This window comes from Mauremys mutica, chromosome 16 (genome assembly GCF_020497125.1).
Source record: "Mauremys mutica isolate MM-2020 ecotype Southern chromosome 16, ASM2049712v1, whole genome shotgun sequence".
Taxonomy (NCBI): Eukaryota; Metazoa; Chordata; order Testudines; family Geoemydidae; genus Mauremys; species Mauremys mutica.
Genome location: NC_059087.1, coordinates 26467664 through 26486344, shown reverse-complemented (window position 1 = coordinate 26486344; position 18681 = coordinate 26467664). Strand labels below are relative to the sequence as shown.

The 18681-nt window shown below is 44.7% G+C and overlaps 1 protein-coding gene across 2 annotated transcripts in view; it reads right to left on the bottom strand.

The window, feature by feature from the left end:
- Positions 1-18291, bottom strand: part of TBX5 (T-box transcription factor 5) — a 42632-nt gene extending 24341 nt beyond the window's left edge. For both annotated transcript variants that reach the window (XM_044989486.1, XM_044989487.1), the window contains exons 1-5: positions 18197-18291; positions 15300-15419; positions 14494-14641; positions 10256-10408; positions 1861-1952 (exon numbers count right to left, since the gene is read on the bottom strand). In XM_044989486.1, coding sequence (XP_044845421.1) covers positions 1861-1952; positions 10256-10408; positions 14494-14641; positions 15300-15419; positions 18197-18288 — 605 coding nt within the window. In that variant the 5' untranslated portion in view covers positions 18289-18291. The remainder of the gene's footprint in view (positions 1-1860; positions 1953-10255; positions 10409-14493; positions 14642-15299; positions 15420-18196) is intronic.
- Positions 18292-18681: the final 390 nt, after the last annotated feature.

The window sequence follows — 18681 nt, the reverse complement described above, 5'->3', positions numbered from 1 at the left end:
GAAAGTGCTGAGGTGGATCCCTTAAACCCCACGCTGCTCTGATGTGGGGACAGGTGTGAGAACCAGGAATCCATAACCAGTAGATGCTCCCCTCCTGTCCTGGGCCTCGTCTTGGCTTTGCAAATTGTTTTGGTTCTACTTGCTCTGCTGTCTTACATTTAAACGTCCTTCTGCAATAACCACAGACCCGTATTTAAAACACAACAGAACTGAGCTCTAACTGGACGAAGATAGCATTGTCCTTCCTTCAGCATGAAACATTAATGGCTGTATTACCCAGTGAGATGATAGGTCACCGATTTCTAGTGGTCTATTTTTACATCTTTTCAGCTCCTTTTTTTATAACAAGTAGCCTGATATTTTTAGTGCAGCGATGTTTTCAGCTGGCATAAATGGATGCAGCTCCATTGGCATTGATGGAGTTACACATCTGGCCCATCATTTTAAAACTCATTTTCTCTCTCTCTCTCTCTCTCTCTGAATGGTTATTTATTTCAAAATAACCACCTTACTCCACCCTCCTCCAAAAGAACTTCTTTGTGAAAATGTCAAGATGCTGCGTGTTTTGGGTTTTTTTTTTTGTCCAGCCATATGGTAAATTGTTTAGGAAGCAAACTAAGCATCAGAAAATATTCTGCAGAGTTGGCACTGTGTATCTTAACCCTTTCAACTACTCCAGTTCCCACTGTGTGTGTATTTCCAAGAGTTTCTGTTCACTAGATCAACAACCACAGGACTGCACAAAACTATTCACTGACTTTAGCACCAGCTCAGCATGGCCATGTGCCATGATTTTCATATGGCATGAAGTTTTTCTAATGGTCTTTAGCGTTTCACCCCATGGAAAAATAGTAATTAATGTAAAGAGTCAAGACTTTCCATTCACCAAAGCTATAGGGTAACTGAACAGCAAAAACTTGTCAGGACATGACTGTCCAAGTTTAAAAGGAGGTGTAAGTAGGGAAGGAAAAGCTATTTCATTTTTCAGTGTACTAAAAATATTTACACCACCTGCCAGGATGTGTGTAGCTGTTAGAAAGGTTATATGATAAGGAATCACAGGACCAAGGCTGATTATCATAAAGGTGGATTCAGAGGAGAATAAAGCGGCTTTTTTATTTTTGGCTCTCTTGGATGTGAGCCTACAAACACTTGAACATGTGAGTAAATTTGTCCAGTTGCGTAAGATTAGTCACATGCATAAGAGTTTGCAGCATCAGAGACATTGTCTAGCAGTATGATTTACATAGCCATTAAGGCTCTGATCCTACCAATGCTTGCACACGTGAGTAACTTTACACATGGGAGCTCTGAGTGCAATGGAATGAATCAAGTTAATAGATTCTTAGACCTTAAGGCTAAAAGGGATCATTCTGATAATCTAGTCTGACCTCCTGCAGAACGCAGGTCAGAGAGCCTCGTCCAGTGATTTCTGCATCAAGTCCAACTGCTTGTGGTTGAGCTAAAGCAGGTCTTTTGGACAGACATCCAAGCGCCATCAGAATCCATCATGTCCCTATTTAAGTTGCTCCAATTGTTATCTATCTTCATGGTAAAATTTACACCTTATTTCTAGTCTGAATTTGTCTGGCTTCAACTTCCAGCCATTGGATTTTATTCTGCTTTGTCTGCTAGATTAAAGAACTCAGATATTATAAATCTTCTCCCCATGTAGGTACTTATAAACCATGATCAAGTCAGCTCTTATCCATTTCTATTTTCAGTCTTGACTTTTTTTTTTCATCAAGTTAAACATATACATAAATGTTTGCAGGATTGAGGACTAAATTTGACAAACTAAAATAATTGCTGCAATGGCAATAAATTGTTTTATACCATATATATATATAAATATTTTACCTTTGCATTCTTGACATTCTGTGTAGCTCCATATCGTCACTACCTCGAAATCCTTTAGCAAAGGGATTGTTTTCAATCTTTAACTGAGTTATCTGAAGGAAGGAACCAGAAGTGGTTTATCGTGAGCATTTCATTCTTACTCCAAAGAATTAGGCATTACAAATCAAGCTTCCTAGAATTCGAAATCTCTGAGTTGACAAGAAGTCCTCAGTCAACAACCCCTCTTTCTTAGGCTTCATTATGCAACCCTTATGATAAAATTGAATAAAGACACTTACAGGAGTAAGGGTTTACCAGAATTAGCCCTTTCTTCAGATGACAATTGCTTTGTATTGAGTTTAAGGTAATTTTATATTGTGGTAGCACCTAGCACCAAGATTATGGACCCATTTTTCTAAACACCTATTATATTTATTTGTATTTTATCTGAGAAGACATAACTGAAGTGAACAGGAATTCCACCCCGCCCCCCCCATTATCAATCAACAGATACCCACAGTGCCTTTCATCTCAGGGCTTGTCTACATGGTGTGGGCTGTGAATTCTAAAGCAAACCCACATGTTGTGCACACCTTGAGGGGGCCACTTAGGGATCTGGGGCAAAAATTGGTCCTGCTAGTGAAGGCAGGGGGCTGGACTCGATGACCTTTCAAGGTCCCTTCCAGTTCTAGGAGATTGGTATATCTCCAATTATTACCTATTACTACCTTGCTGGAGTGCACTAAGAGTTCCCCACTGCATGTTACATAGATGGGTAATATCCCCATTTTATAACTTAGGAAACTGGCACTTTTTGCTCAAGGCAGCACAGCCTGACAGCAGCTGATCTGAAAACAGACCGAGTCTCCTAGTTCTCAGCATTCTGTTCTTAACTCTAGACTGTGCTGCCTCCAATACAGAGAGTCCTGCTGAAGCTGGATAACTGCATAGGTCCTTATTCTGTACTTGTTTAACGTTACACATGTGAACAGTCATTCCACTTGAGTTCCATGGGACTTCTCACGTGTACAAAGTTAAGCACGTGCATAAGTCTGTGCAAGGTCACAACCTTTGCAAGAATCCATGGATGAAATCCAGGCTCTATTGAAGTCAGTGGCTAAACTCCCATTGTTTACTTGTATTCAGCAACACCATGCCCACGTGAATAGTTCTTACTTGCTAAACACAATGGGAATAATTGCTTGAGGTGAGCAAAGTTCTCTCGTAAGTTGGGGTTTATGATACTGGTACCAAAACACACACGAATTCTCTCTCAACATTTCCATGAAAATATTGGAGCCCTGCAGTGCGAATGCTTAAGCATGTGAGTCAGTCATCCCACAGCCTTCAGTGGGACTGTTCACATGAGCAGGGATTAATGTGTGTTCATAGATTTTGGGCTCTGAGAGAAGTTTAAAAAAGTGACCTAAAGCCCTTGTTAGGGGCCTGATCTAATGCCCACTGAGGTCAAGAGGAGCTTTTGCATTAACCAGTGGGCTTTGAATTGGGTCCTAGCTCTTTAATTCATTATAAGCATACTTTACACGAAGTTGCTTTTTTGTTTTTTCTTTTTAAGAGCATGATCAGAATATTTGGCTCATTTTAGTCTGACTTGTCACCTCAGAAAAGCATTGACAGCAAGTGAACAGATGTAAATTAACTTCTTCTGAACCCATTTTGGCTTAATGACACTCAGTCTAATTGCCACTGACTTTGATAGAAAGTGAGGGGGAAAAAAAACGGAGTTAGTCAATTACCTTTTTTTTTTATTTAAGTAAAGGCAACTCCCATAAAGTCAGACAGAATGCCAAGGACAGTATTATACAATATGGATGCAATAAAAATAGAGGGCTTTAAATACTGTACTACTTTGGGTGGGGGCAGGGAGGTTAACTGAAGGAAACTGTTGTCAAAGTTCTCACCCGACCTATAGATTCATCTTTGCTTTACCGCTTCTCTGTTATGATAAACTGGGCACAAAGTACTTCTGAACAGAGTTTATGGAAGAAGCTTGCATATAAAGGGTCACCTTTAAAACTGTCCATCATAACATTTAATGTATATAACATTTGAGAGAGTGGCAGTATATGTAAACATTTATATTTATATCTTATAGATGTACAGTTTTAGATCATTGTGTTATGTGCTGGTAGTGCCGCCTATTAAGGTTGCCCAACACTTCTCATTATAAAACCCTATTTTCAGTTGCTTTTAACTTTAACCATTAGAACTGACATTTTCCATGCCACTGTCTTCCTCTGGCTGATTTTTTTTTAATTATTTTTTTGTTTCAGACAACAGAATGCAGCCATTTTTGAAAACAAAGCTAGGGGATAACTTTTTTTTTTGCCCATCCAAAAAAAATATATCTGGCGATCTTTCTCTTCTCTGAAATGCTAGCCTCCCTATATTTTGAAGCAAGGTCTCAAAATTTGTCAAGGGGGCATCCTTTGACAGGGAGATGCCTTTTTCTGTCCCTCTGAAAATCTGCCCAAACTTGGTCCAGTTATAATCCTTTGGAAAAATGCAGTTTGCACATATTCATTAGAGCCTTTTCAATTTAACAGCTCAAATCTGAAGTTTCCATCTTCATTGACAATACTTCATCCAGGCTAACTCTGTAAGTGTCTACGCTAAAAGGTAGCTCCCACCAGCGTAACTTGCCCACTCCCCTGATTTAACAACTCCACCTCTGAGAAGCATAGCGCTTCAGTCGATGTAGTTAGGTCAACAGTGTCAGCGCAAGCCATTGCGTTGATCGCATCGACTGTTGCTAGCTTTCAGAAGCTGTCCCTCAGTGCCCCACGCTGAGAGCTAAATCGGTGCAAGAGCTCCTGGGGAGGACATGCATCCCCAACACGAAGTCTAGTGTGGACATGCAAGAGCAATTTAATTATTGCAGTGGCTGTACGTTGGAGTAACTTGGGTCGACTTAATTTTGCAATGTAGACTTGCCCTGAGTATCTTCTAGTCCAGAATTACAGGGGCTGAACTGGACTCTCCCTGTAATGGCTGTTCACAAGTGCTCCAGGTCGGGGTAGGGCTGGGCACTGGAACTGCAGACAGGGAGCCTGTCTTTCCTGTGCTCAGCACCGAGAGGAAGCTGATTTGAATGCAGAGAGAACAAATCCTAGACCTGGGGCAGGGAGAGAAGTATATTGGGATAAGGAATCTGGTGACCCTACAATGGGAGGGAGTAGAAGACAGACTGAGACTGGCTGGACAAGAAGACTGGGGCTGGGAGCTGGTGAGAGAAATGTAGGGTGACCAGATAGCAAGTGTGAAAAATCAGGTCGGGGGTGGGGGGTAATTGGCACCTGTATAAGAAAAAGCCCCAAATATCAGGACTGTCCCTATAAAATCGGGACATCTGGTCACCCTAGAGAAATGAGATGGGGACTTGGATTGGTTGGACAAGGAGCCTGGGACTAGGAATTAGTTGGGTGGTGGGGATTGCAGGGGGAGGGGAGACAGACCTGACAAGAAATTGGGGTGTGGAAAAGCAACTGATACTAGCTGGGCAAGGAGACTGGGACAAACAGCCAGGAATGGGGGTGACTAGACAAGGATCTGGGGACAGACTGGAAGGAACGCTGTGATTGGATGAAGAACCAGGTGGGAAACAAGGACTGGGGGATGGGGGAGAGACATAGGATGAGGAGCCAGGACAGAAGAACTGAGATAGACTGGGCAAGGAATCTGGGGACAAGTTATTGTAGTGGGAGGTGGGAACAGGGACTGGCAGGGCAAGGAGACTGGGATGAGTAACCTGAGGAGAGGAGACCTGGGAGTAGGTGGGTGAGAAGACCAGACCAGGATAAGGAACCAGAAGTGGGGAAGAGACAGGACTGGAACATGTTGGAGGGGATGTGGCAGAGCCCAAAATGGAACCAAAGATTTGAGTCTTGCCATTCCTCTTCTGTTGGAAAATATCTGTGAAACCTGCTGGCAAAATGTGTCATCCCCGTCTAGTACTGGCCCCCATAGAGGATGATAACCTACTACTGCTATCAGTTACTCCATTAGCTCAAGTGGCAGAGGTCTGTGAGGTGGAGCTAAAGGTTTCAAGCTTGCTGATGAACTGTATGGTCACATGCTCTTTTCCTTGCCTTGTTCAGAGTACACAGGATGTGTGGTGCTCTGGGGACGAATCAGGGTTGTGAAAGAAAGGAGACTGACATCTGTAGGACCCCTGCCTCATTTGTAGCAGAAGTTGAAAGGTAGGTAGTAAAGGAGGCAAGAGTTTGCAAGAAGCATAAGGATGGTTTCCCAGTTAAGGTGGTTGAACGCTGCCCTGGAGAGCTGGATTCTATCCCTGCCTCTGCCACAGAGTTCCTATGTGATGCTGGGCATGTCACTTACAAGTGATCACTAAGTGTGTGTTCCTCACTTTCTGGGTGCCTGACTTGACTCCCTGGGGTTGACGTGCAGAATTGCTGAGCTTTGAACATATAAAATGCTCTAATGCTAAGCACTCTGAAAAACCAGGTCCCAGGCATCTCAAATCAGGTGTCCGAAGTCAGTGAGCCCCTCTCCCTCTCTGCCTGCCTCCAGTCCTGATCTGAAAAATAGATAATACAAATCCTTCACCTCACAGGGGTGTTGTGAAGATAGATAAATGTTTGTGGAGCATTCAGATACTGTAGTGGTGAGTGTCAGACTCACTGAGGTCGTAACCCTGTCTTCTGCGCTAGATGTGAACAATGTACAGTAAATAAGGCCTGGGGCCATATACCAAACAATTGGTATGAAACAAAATATTGAATAGCGGCTCAAAATTGAGCCCCAGACATCATGTGCTGAAAGAGGCAGGGGCTGGTGGAAAAAATAGTATGTGATCATGCAATTGGAGACTGTACAATGCATACACATGGAGGCCAAATTAATATTGCCCAGGCAACCATCATACTGGTGTTTCCTAGCTGCTGAGTGCTTGACTTCATTAAGATTGCAGTGCTCTTTTAATAGAGGTCTTTGAGTAATACATTTTCACTTGTATGTATACACATGTATCAACCCTTCTGACACGTTTGATACAGATGTGTAATGACAGGTGTGAATACATGCTGCTCCAATATTCACGTGTGCATTGTCCTCTGCACATCTCTGTGCACTGTAGCACATCTGGGGATGTGCTGTCTTTTTAGCTAGGGCTGTTCTTTCCTAGTGCTGTACTCTAAAGGATCTGGGCTATAAAGCATGTTAAATAACCTACCAAAAAATAAGCATTAAAACAGGATATCCTGCGGGGGGGGGGAGCAATCTAAAGCCCAGGTCCAGCTAGGGGGGCAGTAGGTTGTAAAAATTAATGAGAATAATTGTGAATTCTTGCTTTGGAAAGAACTCTCACGAGGGCAGAACTTTAATTATTTCTGTCTCTTAGGGTTCATTTCCTGGTCCTAACCAGAAAGCTAGTACCTAATAAATACGAGCGAGTAACACAATGATTTAAGCTGCAGCAAAAGAGTCCTTAACTGCAGGGGAAGTTAATATTTGGGCATCAACCTGATTGCATGCGTCCATTGTGCAAACGGCAAGGAAATGAAATGGGCATGTGACCTAGTTTAACGGTAAATGTTTCTGGGGTGAGGGTAGGAGTTGAGGGGGGGGGGTCTCCTCTGAGCTGCTGACAGCTGCACTGAAAACCTGACCAACTTTCTTCATGGCTTCACCCTCCCTTGATGGGGCTGGGGAGGGGGAGATCGAGTTTGTTTAAATATATTTTCTGGCTGCCTAAAATATCAGGGGAAATAAACACCGCATCCAACAGGGGGAATGCAGCGATGCAAGGGAAATAAATCAGTTGGGTCTTTCGATAGCCCATATAAGCACGCTGACTCCGATATGCATCGAGCTGCACAGCGAAAAGAATCAAGGCTCAACATAAGCCCTTTACAACTAATACTGGAATTCATTTGCAACATCTGTGTGTGTGTGTGTGTGTGATATATACACACACAGGTCACACCAGTACACATGTACATATGTGTAAACTAGACCGACGGGTGGGACTGTGAACAAATACCTAGGCTGAGAATAAAAATATTCACCATTGTGCCATGAAAATATCTTCTGCACAATTCGCGTCTCATCCCTAAGGGAAATCAGTCCCCGCTGTGAACGAAATAGACCCACGTTTTCAGATTTTTTTTTCTTTTCCTCGCTAGAGTAATATGAATCCTGTGAAGCTATTTCGCTCCTCGGTCACACATAGAAAGCACTAAAATATCAGCTAGTGCGGGGTCTCGGAAAACTGGCTCTTATTGCAACTGGGCAGCCGGCTACCTTGATTCCCTTCCCTGGAGGGAGATGCCATTTAGTGTAGATCATGAGAGTTATATAATTTCTCAATTGGGTCTTTATCCTGGGCTTAGAGCTATTTAGTTGTTCCTGAACGCTTGGGTGAATTCGCGGGGCTGCAGAAAGGGGATCCACCCTCTTGTGTGTGTGTTTCCAGACTGGCAAATACACAGGTCGTGTCTTATCAACCAAACAGACGCTTTGCAATCAAATATCCCTCTCTCTAGGGAAGTTTCCCCGCACATGTGGATTGTGTTGGTATTGCTCCTAAAAAGAGAAGGTAAATTCTAGGACCTCAAAAGCGGGTTTTTCTGTCCATTTTATTACCATAAATTCTATTTTTATATAGAGAGATGTATAAAAATATAGGTGAACCCATCAACCAGAAGTTAAACCAGATTTTATAGCATCCACCGTGGGGTTATAATTTAAACCATAAATTGGCTAAGACTCAATTTGGCTTCAGTCTGCTAGCAGTGCTTGTTCTGTCAGTGCCAACATCTCCTGTTTTAAACGGCTTGGAGCTATTTTCTTTTTCTCACAAGTGCCGGTGAGATGCTGTTGCGTCACAACCCTATCTCTGGTTTTGTATCTAAGGGGTTGATGGAGATACCGATGAGACTGAGAAAGTGAAACCTGTTTAAAGTGGTTCAGGCGTTTCATAGCCACATCTCCAGGAAAACATCCATAATTTATCCGGAGTATTAAAGTGACACGTTCTTGGTTTGAAATTAACCACATGATTTAACCTTTTTAAACACAACGAAACCATTCTACACGTCCAGCAGTGTAATTAAAAGCCCTCGCCCTGACTTATAAACAGTTTATGGAAGATTTTTTTTAAAAAAGGATTTAAAATTCAATTTTACCTTAACATGACCTCGGTACTTTGAAAATCATCTGTTTGCCTCTAGTCTAATCCTGCTCTCTCGCCACAAGATTATATTTGCATTAATAATTAAGGATTATCTGGCTCCAGTTAAAAGATCCAGGCACCCATCAGGCCTTCTATAAGTGCTCTCACCTGATTGCTAGTCAGGAAATTTAACCAACCCCCCCCCCCATTTATCTTTGATCTGTTTCACCTTCAGTCACCCCCTTTTTTTAATATCTTTCATTCTTTTTTTCCTGCTATCATACAGCTAGGACCACTGCACCAGAGGGAAACACGTGTCATTTGCTACCGCTGGAAACCCGGTTTTGTCAGGAGTAGTCTCTCTCTTCCTCCTCCCTCCCCCCAAAAAAAGAGTTTAAAGGCAAAAAAACAGGGCTGGGTCTCTTTCACTACAAGCCGTCAGGCGGACACTTTTAGTCGAAATAATACCACGCCCCAAAGCTCGGATACTTCGTCCTACGGACGAACCAATAGGAGAGAGACAAAGTGTGTCTCGCTCATAAAAGTTCTATGCAGGTTTCACAAGCACGTCTGTATCCATCGCTGTGCCAGTGTGGGCCTGTATACGTGTGTGTGCCGATATACTCGTATAGAGACCGCTACACGAACACCCAGCCCTCTCAGGGATTTCTTGCGCAGAAAAATAAGGCAAGGCGTTATTTTATCCACGCCTTTATAGGGCTTCTCTGGGTCTCTTCTTCCAACCCGCCTCCTTACGAAACTTAGATACACCCCAGAGAGCCCCGAGAGGCTGGACAAGTCACGCAACTCCCTGGAGGGCTTTGGAAGAGTTTGCCAGTGAGGACCCATTCGTAGGGAGCAAACGCAGCCGGACTGGGGTATAAAACCGCGAAAGATGCCGCTGGGGCTGCCTGCTCCAGCGCCAGATGACCGACTGCGGGGGAGGAGATAACACCCCCTTCCTTGGTTGGCCCTCTGAGCAAACCCTCACCAACCAAACCGAACCTACCTCTGAGCAAACCCTCCCGTTCAACTAACTTCCGCCCTCCCCCCGGCTTGCGCTAAATCCCACCTCCACCCCGTCTCGCTGACACGCCAGGAACAGTGCAAACCCGCTGGGCTCCTGGTGCGGAAACACAGAAGGGGTCTCTGCGTGATCCGGGGGGGCGGGGGGCTCCATGTGCGATTGGGGTGGGGAGGACAATGGTGCCGATGTTAGTGGCAAAGCGTTGCGTGGCTCCCTGCCCCCCCCCCCCTTACCTTGTGGTTTTGGTAGGAAGTCACGGCGATGAAGGCCGTCTCCGGAAAGACGTGGGTGCAGAAGGCGGTGTTTTTGGAGCCGAATCCGTTATTCTCGTCCGCTTTCACGATATGGAGCCTGGGCTGGTATTTGTGCATGGAGTTCAGTATGATCTTGAAAAGAAAGAGACACACAAGGGCGGCGGGTGTCAAGCATCAGTGTTTCCTCAGGCCAAGAGCCCTCTGACAGAGCTTTCGGGGGCGGTGGGGGCTTCGCTTGGGAAAGCGGCGCCTGAGGAAACCCCAAGTGAGCTGCTTTATCAGTCATAGACTTCACGTCCCTCTAAAGTGTGTGGGGGGGTTGCATCTTTATGGGTCTCTCAAGGAGTAGAAATAGCTGAACTTGTTTTGGGGGGAACAGGGCAGACCTTCTCCTCTGCTGCCGGCCAGCCCCTTGGCACGGGAAGCAGAAATGAGCAGTGGGAATATTTTCCAACAGGAATAGAGCATTCATCTCCACAAGGAATCTACAACCAGCCTGGCCATACATCAGGTTCCTCGCTAAACACGATCTTGCAATAACATCACTTTAGAGAACTTAAGGGACACGTGTGTGCCTGGCTCTAACACACATATTTACATTTAATAAAAGCCACGGGGCCAACAGTTCTCCCGGGTGCAATGTAATGACCTTCAATTGCAGAATTTGGCTCGCTGGCCCCATGTCTCAGCGGAAGGGTTAGTCTCCTGTTTTATTTTGACTGCCTGAGCGTTACAGTTATTGCTGGGCTAGCCGCATTTATTGTGGGTGGGGTTGAGTACGAAAGGAAATCCGACCCATCAGAAATTACAGGCTAGAATTCCTGGGGCTCCTAAATTTAGTCATTGCTCGGATTGTGGGAAAGGCCTGAAATGAAGACCCAGGTGGCGTGATAGAAACTACACTGGATTTCCCTCAAGTGTCTTCGTCAAGGATGAAGCTGCTTTAGTGATGGCTCTGTAGGGGACTATTTAGCACTGGTCAAAATGGCTGTGCAAGGGGAGCAGCTGCCCTCACAACTGTGTGTGTGTGTGTGTGTGTGTGTGTGTGTGTGTGTGTGTAATTGTTTTTAAGCCAACAGCCTGAAGGTAGCACTTGCCTCTCCCCTGAAATGTATTTCCACCACTTGCATCCGAAGAAGTGGGTATTCACCCACGAAAGCTCATGCTGCAAAACGTCTGTTAGCCTATAAGGTGCCACAGGATTCTTTGCTGCTTCTACAGAACCAGACTAACACGGCTACCCCTCTGATACCTGAAATGTCTGTTTTCTTTGCCCCCTTTTAAAACGTGTCCACTTTTTAAAAGTTTAGAGCTATCGGAAATGGTTTGAATTGCCAAACTGTCCACAGCTCTTTATAAAAAGAGCATTTTCAAAAATACTTGGAGGAATTTTTTTTCCCCGAAAGATCCACGAACTTTTTCCAAGAACAATCTCGGGGGGTGGCGGGAATCGCCATTTTCCCAACTGTTTCTAGCTATAAAATCAATGGTTGGCCCCGCCGTTAACAAATGTCAGAATAAGAAAGCGGAGCTCCTCGTTTGGATGCACAGCGATGCTGATCTGGCCCCCGTTCCGGGTTCAGCCTTCGCCCTGATTTTTCTCCGAGAGCTCAACACACTCCTCAATGGCTCACCCTAGCCAAAGGGACCTGAATGATTTTTCTAACCCAGCCACCCACCTTTGCATAAACTTCTCTGGATGCCAGCGCTGGCGCCCACCATAAAACCACACCCTGTCTCTGTCCAAAGCTTGGCATTCAACTGGGATTAACCCTGCAAGAAAAGATTCTCCCCCCCCCCCCCCCCCGCCTTGCCCTCCCTTGGCTTGCAGGCTGCAATGACGATGACTGCTGCGAACCTCGGCGACAGACAGACGCAGTCTGTCCCGCCAGCCGCGGCTCCTGCAAGTCATCTCTGCCTGCCAGGCCCCCTCGTCCTGGGGCTTTAGCCAAATTGCTTTGACATCCCGGTAAGTCGTGGACATCAACGGTCAACGATCTAATGATTTTTAATTTCATTACAGCGACTCTAATTGAGGGAGCGCCGGTGCCGCTTCCCCGTTGAAGTGCCCAGCGTTCAGCACGGCCTTAGGTTTGGTTAAAGAGACTTTTTCATATCGCCGCCTGCTCACCGCGGGGCGTAAAATGGCTGCTGGCCTCTTCCTTCCAAGGGCATCTCGCCTCAGCCACCCGCCGCCCCCTTCCTTCCCTACAACTGTCTTTGAAGCCTCGGCCCTTGGGGCGGGAGAGTTTCGAAGGGGGAGTTGCTGGACGTTTCTCCGCCCGTGCTGAATGAAGAACCATAAGGAGAGCCTGTACCCTGTTGTGGGGAGCTGGGGGAGGGATAGATGAACCCCAGGACGATCAAGAGGCGGAAGGGGGGTTAGATTAGGTTGGGATCTCCCACCCCACAGTTCCCCCCCCCACACACACACACACTTCATTGTACTAGTCCTGTGCACCAGCAGGCCACATGGAGGATTCATTCCATCAGTGGAGGCCACGTGTCTGTGGATTTCATGGCACAAGCTTTGTCGTTGTTAAGAGAATCAAAGTGTTGAAATGAGACTGGAAAATACACCCTTGGAAACCGGGCACCGGGGCTCTTGATTCATACCTCTTGTCTAACTATAAATGTTTTTGTTCAAAGGAAGGCCTTTGAAAAATGACTGGGCCTGGCTTGCCAATTCCCACACGCCTTTTCGCGCCTGACCCTACGCATCTAGGGCTTGCAGAAATTGTTTGTGTACCGAGCGCTAGCTGGGGGGGGTCTTTTTTCTTTTGAGCCTCGTTCTGTTTTGAATCGGAGCCCACAAAACACGTTACCTCGTATTTCCTTGAATAATCACGCCTGATTTTTACCTTTACCCCAATTCAGGGAGGCAGCAAGCAGATTTTAAAGCGCTAAGGCGCCACGTGCGGTTAACACCAGGTAGCTAAACAGTTACTCACTAAAGTAAAGCCCGGCCTGCCTGTTTTTAATACTGTCAAGGTGCAAACCTGCATAAGCAACTCCCGGTCCATACAGCTAAATACCCAATTTCCCAGAACGTTGAGAATGAACATGAATTCAGATGCCTCCACTCTCCCCCTGACCAACAAGAGAAGCCATCCCCCAGCTTATAACCCTGGGCATGACCTCGACTTCCCCGGGCCGGCACTCCTTGCAAATGTTCAGCACCGAACCATCTCGGCAACACAGCGCAGAATGCAGACAGAGGCTAACATGCTTGCCAATGAAAACAGGGCCAGAGAGCGGTTCTTGTGTCATATTTCTGGGGAGAGAGAGAACCCTAAAAAGAGGATCTGTACAGGTTATCTCCTCCAGTCACCTGCTCTGATGTAGGATGGGAGGGGGAAGGGGTGTGTATGTGAACATGAATTTTTTGCTTCATGCATGGATACAAAAAGTCCCATGCTGTTTATGTTAAAGGCTAATTAGTTCCATTGCCTGTCTTTCCCCGTTGCATTATTCCCTTACTTTACAGCCTCATAGGCTTTGCATCTGGCCCATATAGGATTTCTTAAGGTTTTCCTTGTCCTACGAATGACACTCTACTGGTTCTCTAAACAGGCCTGAAGTCTGCGCTTTGTAGTGTCCCGCTACAGCTGCCAAGTTCCTGGGACAACCTCAGCTCAGATCCAGCAATTTACCACGTTGCACAGAGAGATGGCTCCTGTTTTATATTTCACCAAGCATCCCCCCCACCACCATATGTCTTACAGGAATGTCTGCAAATGCAACGTGCGGAGTAACAGCTCAATTATAGCCAACTGGTGACAACGGTCCTAGGACTTTGTCAACCAGCAGCAGCCAGCAAAAGCCATTGAGTGAAATTAATAGCAACACGTTATTCGTATTAAACTTCTATCCCGCTCCAGCTTCTCCACGTCCCCCCTTGACTTTTCATTTCATCTGACAAGCAGAGATGCCACAAAAATAGCAAACGAGTCCCCCCTTCTCCCCCCCCCCCAAATCAGCCTGATTATTAGCTCTCGGACCCTGCGCTGGACAACAAGCCACCCCCACCAGGCGCAGCAAGTGTCTAAGCCCCGAGCTGGCAGACGTTTGTTGCAATGATTTTGCACCGGGCTTTGCCCAGCGGAGTTCAGGGCTGGAAAGCAGGTTTAGGCTGGTTGCCCCTAGGGTTTGGGCTCCCTGCGGAGCGGGGACTCGGTAACAGAGAGAGGAGGGCGCCTCCTCGAGAAGGTACTTACATGTCCGAACGGGTCAAGGTGGTTGTTGGTGAGCTTGAGTTTTTGAAAAGAAACTAACTGCCTCATCCAGTGCGCCCCGGTAGCGGGTGAGTCTGGGTGGACGTAGAGCCTGCCTGGCATGGCCGGCTCTGCCTTCCCTGTCACTGACCTAAACCAAAGGGACACAAAGCCAGCTTAGCCCTCGGGACCCGCGTCAGGCCTACACACCACGCTCACAGCACGGGACGGGCTGAGGACGAAGGGAGAGGGGCTCTCTGGCTAGCTACCGCCTCTGGGCTCGTTCAGGGGAAGGGGCCGCTGGCCGGCCGCACCACACAGTTTGGAAGGGGAAGGAGACCCGAACACACGCTGCTCTGGAAATGAATTGAGATTTTTTTGACACGTTTTCCGTTGGATTCTCCCCCCCTCCCTTCCCATTTAACCCCTTCGTCTCCTCTTCCTACATACCAAAACGTGGCAATTCTTAACATTTACCTTCATGGCGATTTTCTCTCTCAAACGCAATTAAGTTGTTGGCCCCACGATAACCAATAGGGTCCAACAGGATTAAAGTTATTCGCTAATTAAAATGTTGTGCGTGCCCCCCCCTTAAAGAGTTTGGCTGGCAAATTATCTCGGGATAGTCTGCAACCCCCCCTCCTCCCCCGCCACCTAACATTTCTTCCTTTGTAGCTTATGAATAGCACCCGCTGACAGCTAAAGGGTATTTTTCAACCCATTTGAACTCGGTTTTGCTAACTGTGCAAGCCAGACCCAAAGATTCCCTCCTATCTCTGCACCTCTCCCGTCCCCCCATGCACGCATACCATTTATTATCTGCAAATTTGTATCTGTGATCATCAGCTGGTACAATATCCATGAGCAGTATGTACTTGGTTTTTGGATTGAGTCCAGTGACCTTCACTTTGTAACTGGGGAACATACGCCTAAAAACATAAACAAATACACATAAATATAGAGACAGGCAATTGTGAGGGAATTATACGCGAGGGTAATTCCGCGATATTAAACGAGAAACCATTCCGCCTCCTCCAAACACAGACACACAAAATATAACTTTCCCTTTATGGTGCAACCGGGACTTTTTTTCTTTCTGTGGGTGTTGCTCCGCCGTTATAGTTTCTATCTCAGGCAAAATAATTAATGAAAGTTACTAGGGGTTTTCTTTTTTTTTAACTCTTCTTTTTGTCTGTGAACAATCCAGTAGTTCAATTCTTCATTCTTTTACAATATAAGAGTATATAATCTCTTTCAGGGATCGTTATAGTTATATCCCTACAAAGAATAAATTACCCTTATGTAAGTATGAGCCATTATTTGGTGGATATTTTTTTTTGCTAAAATCTTGGCCTTTTAATAAAACTCATGCTCGTACATATATTTGTGTGCACATGTATGAAATGTTATATACACACATACATAGGATATGTGTACACATATATACACATAAACACACTTGACAAATATTTTGAAACATGCAAACACCCTTGAAAATGTGACTTTTAGAAATATTGTCCTTTACTACAAGCAACTGACTACAAGCAATATTATTTTGGTTTGAGCTTTCCCAGTGTTCAGAAATAAGCATATGAAACTGTATCCTTGAATTTAAAGAAAACCTTAAACTTCCTTATTTCTGAAATGATATTTGCTTTCACATCTTTGCAATATGAAATCAAGCCTATTTATTAGTTCAGACTGAGTGATTTGAAAACAGGGAAAAGAAAGCTCTACAAAGCAAAGTTACTAATCAAAAATAGCAAAAACTGATATTTAATATATTGCAGGAAAGGAAAAAAGACCTGAACAATGGAATATAGCGTTATCCCTAAATATATAACTAAAAACTATGACATAAACATATAATTTATACAATGATAAAAATAAAGTGTTGCATAAATAGCTAAAACGATTTGGTTTATTCTGGGGTGATACATGCAATTACTTCTATAGAAGCTCGATGTTGTAAATGTTCTTCATTGCTCCCCATATGAGACTTTTATCCACGCCTCTACTGGAATTTTATGCCAGGGGTTTTATTTTTCTCTTCACTGCCCTGTACACTCTGATCCTTTGCAAGGCAACTTATTCCTGGCATTTTGAAACAAGTCGATGCGCTGGTCATTTCACAGCATTGGAGTCTAGAGTCTATTTGCTCCTTTCCCTTTTCTCAGTAGGACAATTAATTTGGTCAACTCTGCTCTATGCAAACCGTGCTCCTTAATGGTTCTAGAGAGCTCCAGCCCTTTGTTTAGATCCTGCCTCTTTATCTGTGGAATATTCTCCTTTTAAAACGATACCATATTTTCAACAATAGATACGTTCAAAGGGAAGTCGAGCCGTTAGACGGGTCTGTTTGTTATCCGCTGCACAACTTTGTGCAGCTAGATCTTTGTTTCCCTAAAGCACAGTTTGGGAGACTACACCGAGCATTATATAACTGAGCAGAAAGCAGGTTTGAGTCTAGATTGTCTGCAGTGTAACTATCATTTTGAACTATTACTATTTTTCTGTCTGGTGACTTTTTTTTCCCCTGTATCGAACGACCCCCTGTCTATGATGATGGCATGAACGTTGTTCCACTGAATATAAAAAGGACAATAATACATTTCGATTCCCCGGAGTTAACTGATGGGAATTTGCATGGTGCTAGGCAATACTGAACCTCAGTGGATCACCAGTTCTTCTCCTTAACTTTTATTTCAGTGTTCCTTCAGCAAAAGGGGCTTTTCGGTGTCCCAGCGCATCAATATCAAGGGAAATGGTAAATTGCACCAAATGCATTAATATCAAGGGAAATGGTAAATTGCACCAAATGCACTTAAAAGAGGTTGGTGGGGGGGTTTTAAGTGATTAGATTTACCAGGCCAAACATGGAAGTGATCTCTCCTCTCTCTCTCTGTACACCTAGATTTGCACATTTATGTTATTCTAGATAGAGACATAAACAGTAGCTCAGGATCATATGCACTTTTTAACAGAATGACTGGGAGATGTCTCTGCATGTGTGTATTTGCCTAGAGCTGAACACAACATAAATGTCTAAAAGCAGAGAAATCAAATATTTAACTACTGCTTGTATTAAAACAAAATTAAATCGTCCACCGGGTTGTATCACTGAAACTATGCACGATTTTGGCCAATTGATTGCAACCAGCGTGAGTTTGGAAATACTCCAATGAAGTGGATTAAGGAGAACCCTGTCCTGGTTAAATAAGAAGCCAGAAGAAACAATTTTTTTTAGTATACACTGTACTGGAGGCCTCCCTCTGAAAATATTCCAACCAGCCTTCCTCGCTGATCTACTCAGAATCCTTCAGATACCGATCGAAAAACGTCTTCAGCATTTCTGTGGCTTCAATTAGGCCAGACTCTTATTTTATTTCTTCCTGTTTATTTTCATTCTGTTTTGGTCACTCGTAATTATTGAGATTTTACAGTGATTTAAAATGAACTTTTGGCTCTCACACGACACGTGTCATACATAAGGCGCACACACAAATGGACAAGTGTGTGTGAGAATTGTGTCATAGGAGAGATGTTCATAAAAAGTTTCCTTTCCGTCTCTGTATACACACACGAATGTATATATATGTACATAAACATCTACGCATCTGTGTGTACATAATATACATCTGTGTATACAATATCTATCTATATTCATTTTAAAAACTAGAAGCATGCGATATTTTATTATCCTTACCTTCCAGCCTTTGTTATAATCATTTCTGTCCCCACTTCGTGAAATTTTAGCCACAATTCTCGTTCGTGTAAAAACACTTTGATCCCCTCCATGCCCTACAAAGAAATAAGCTAATGAGTGAACACAGGAGAGGACGAGCTGCGAGCTTTCCAAGAGCCGGGGGGGAAACAGGAGACCCAGAAGAGGGATTGAACTTTGGCATGTCAGCACCGAGCGCTTCTGCTTTCTATACAGTCCTAACTGACAGGACATTAAAAGACTGTAACTCCCAGACCAGCGCAAGGGAATGATTCATTGAAGGGAAATCTCCAGGAAAAAAAAAATTCAAAGAAGATGCTGCACAGCATTGCAGCGAGGAGACGGATTTCTGCACAGCACCCGCTTTCGTAGGAGAAGTTTGCAGCCTTTTGATGTGTGGCTAGAGATAGGCACGGGGCCAGCTGCGTCAAAATAGAACGCGCCGTGAGGCATAGACGACGCGCGAG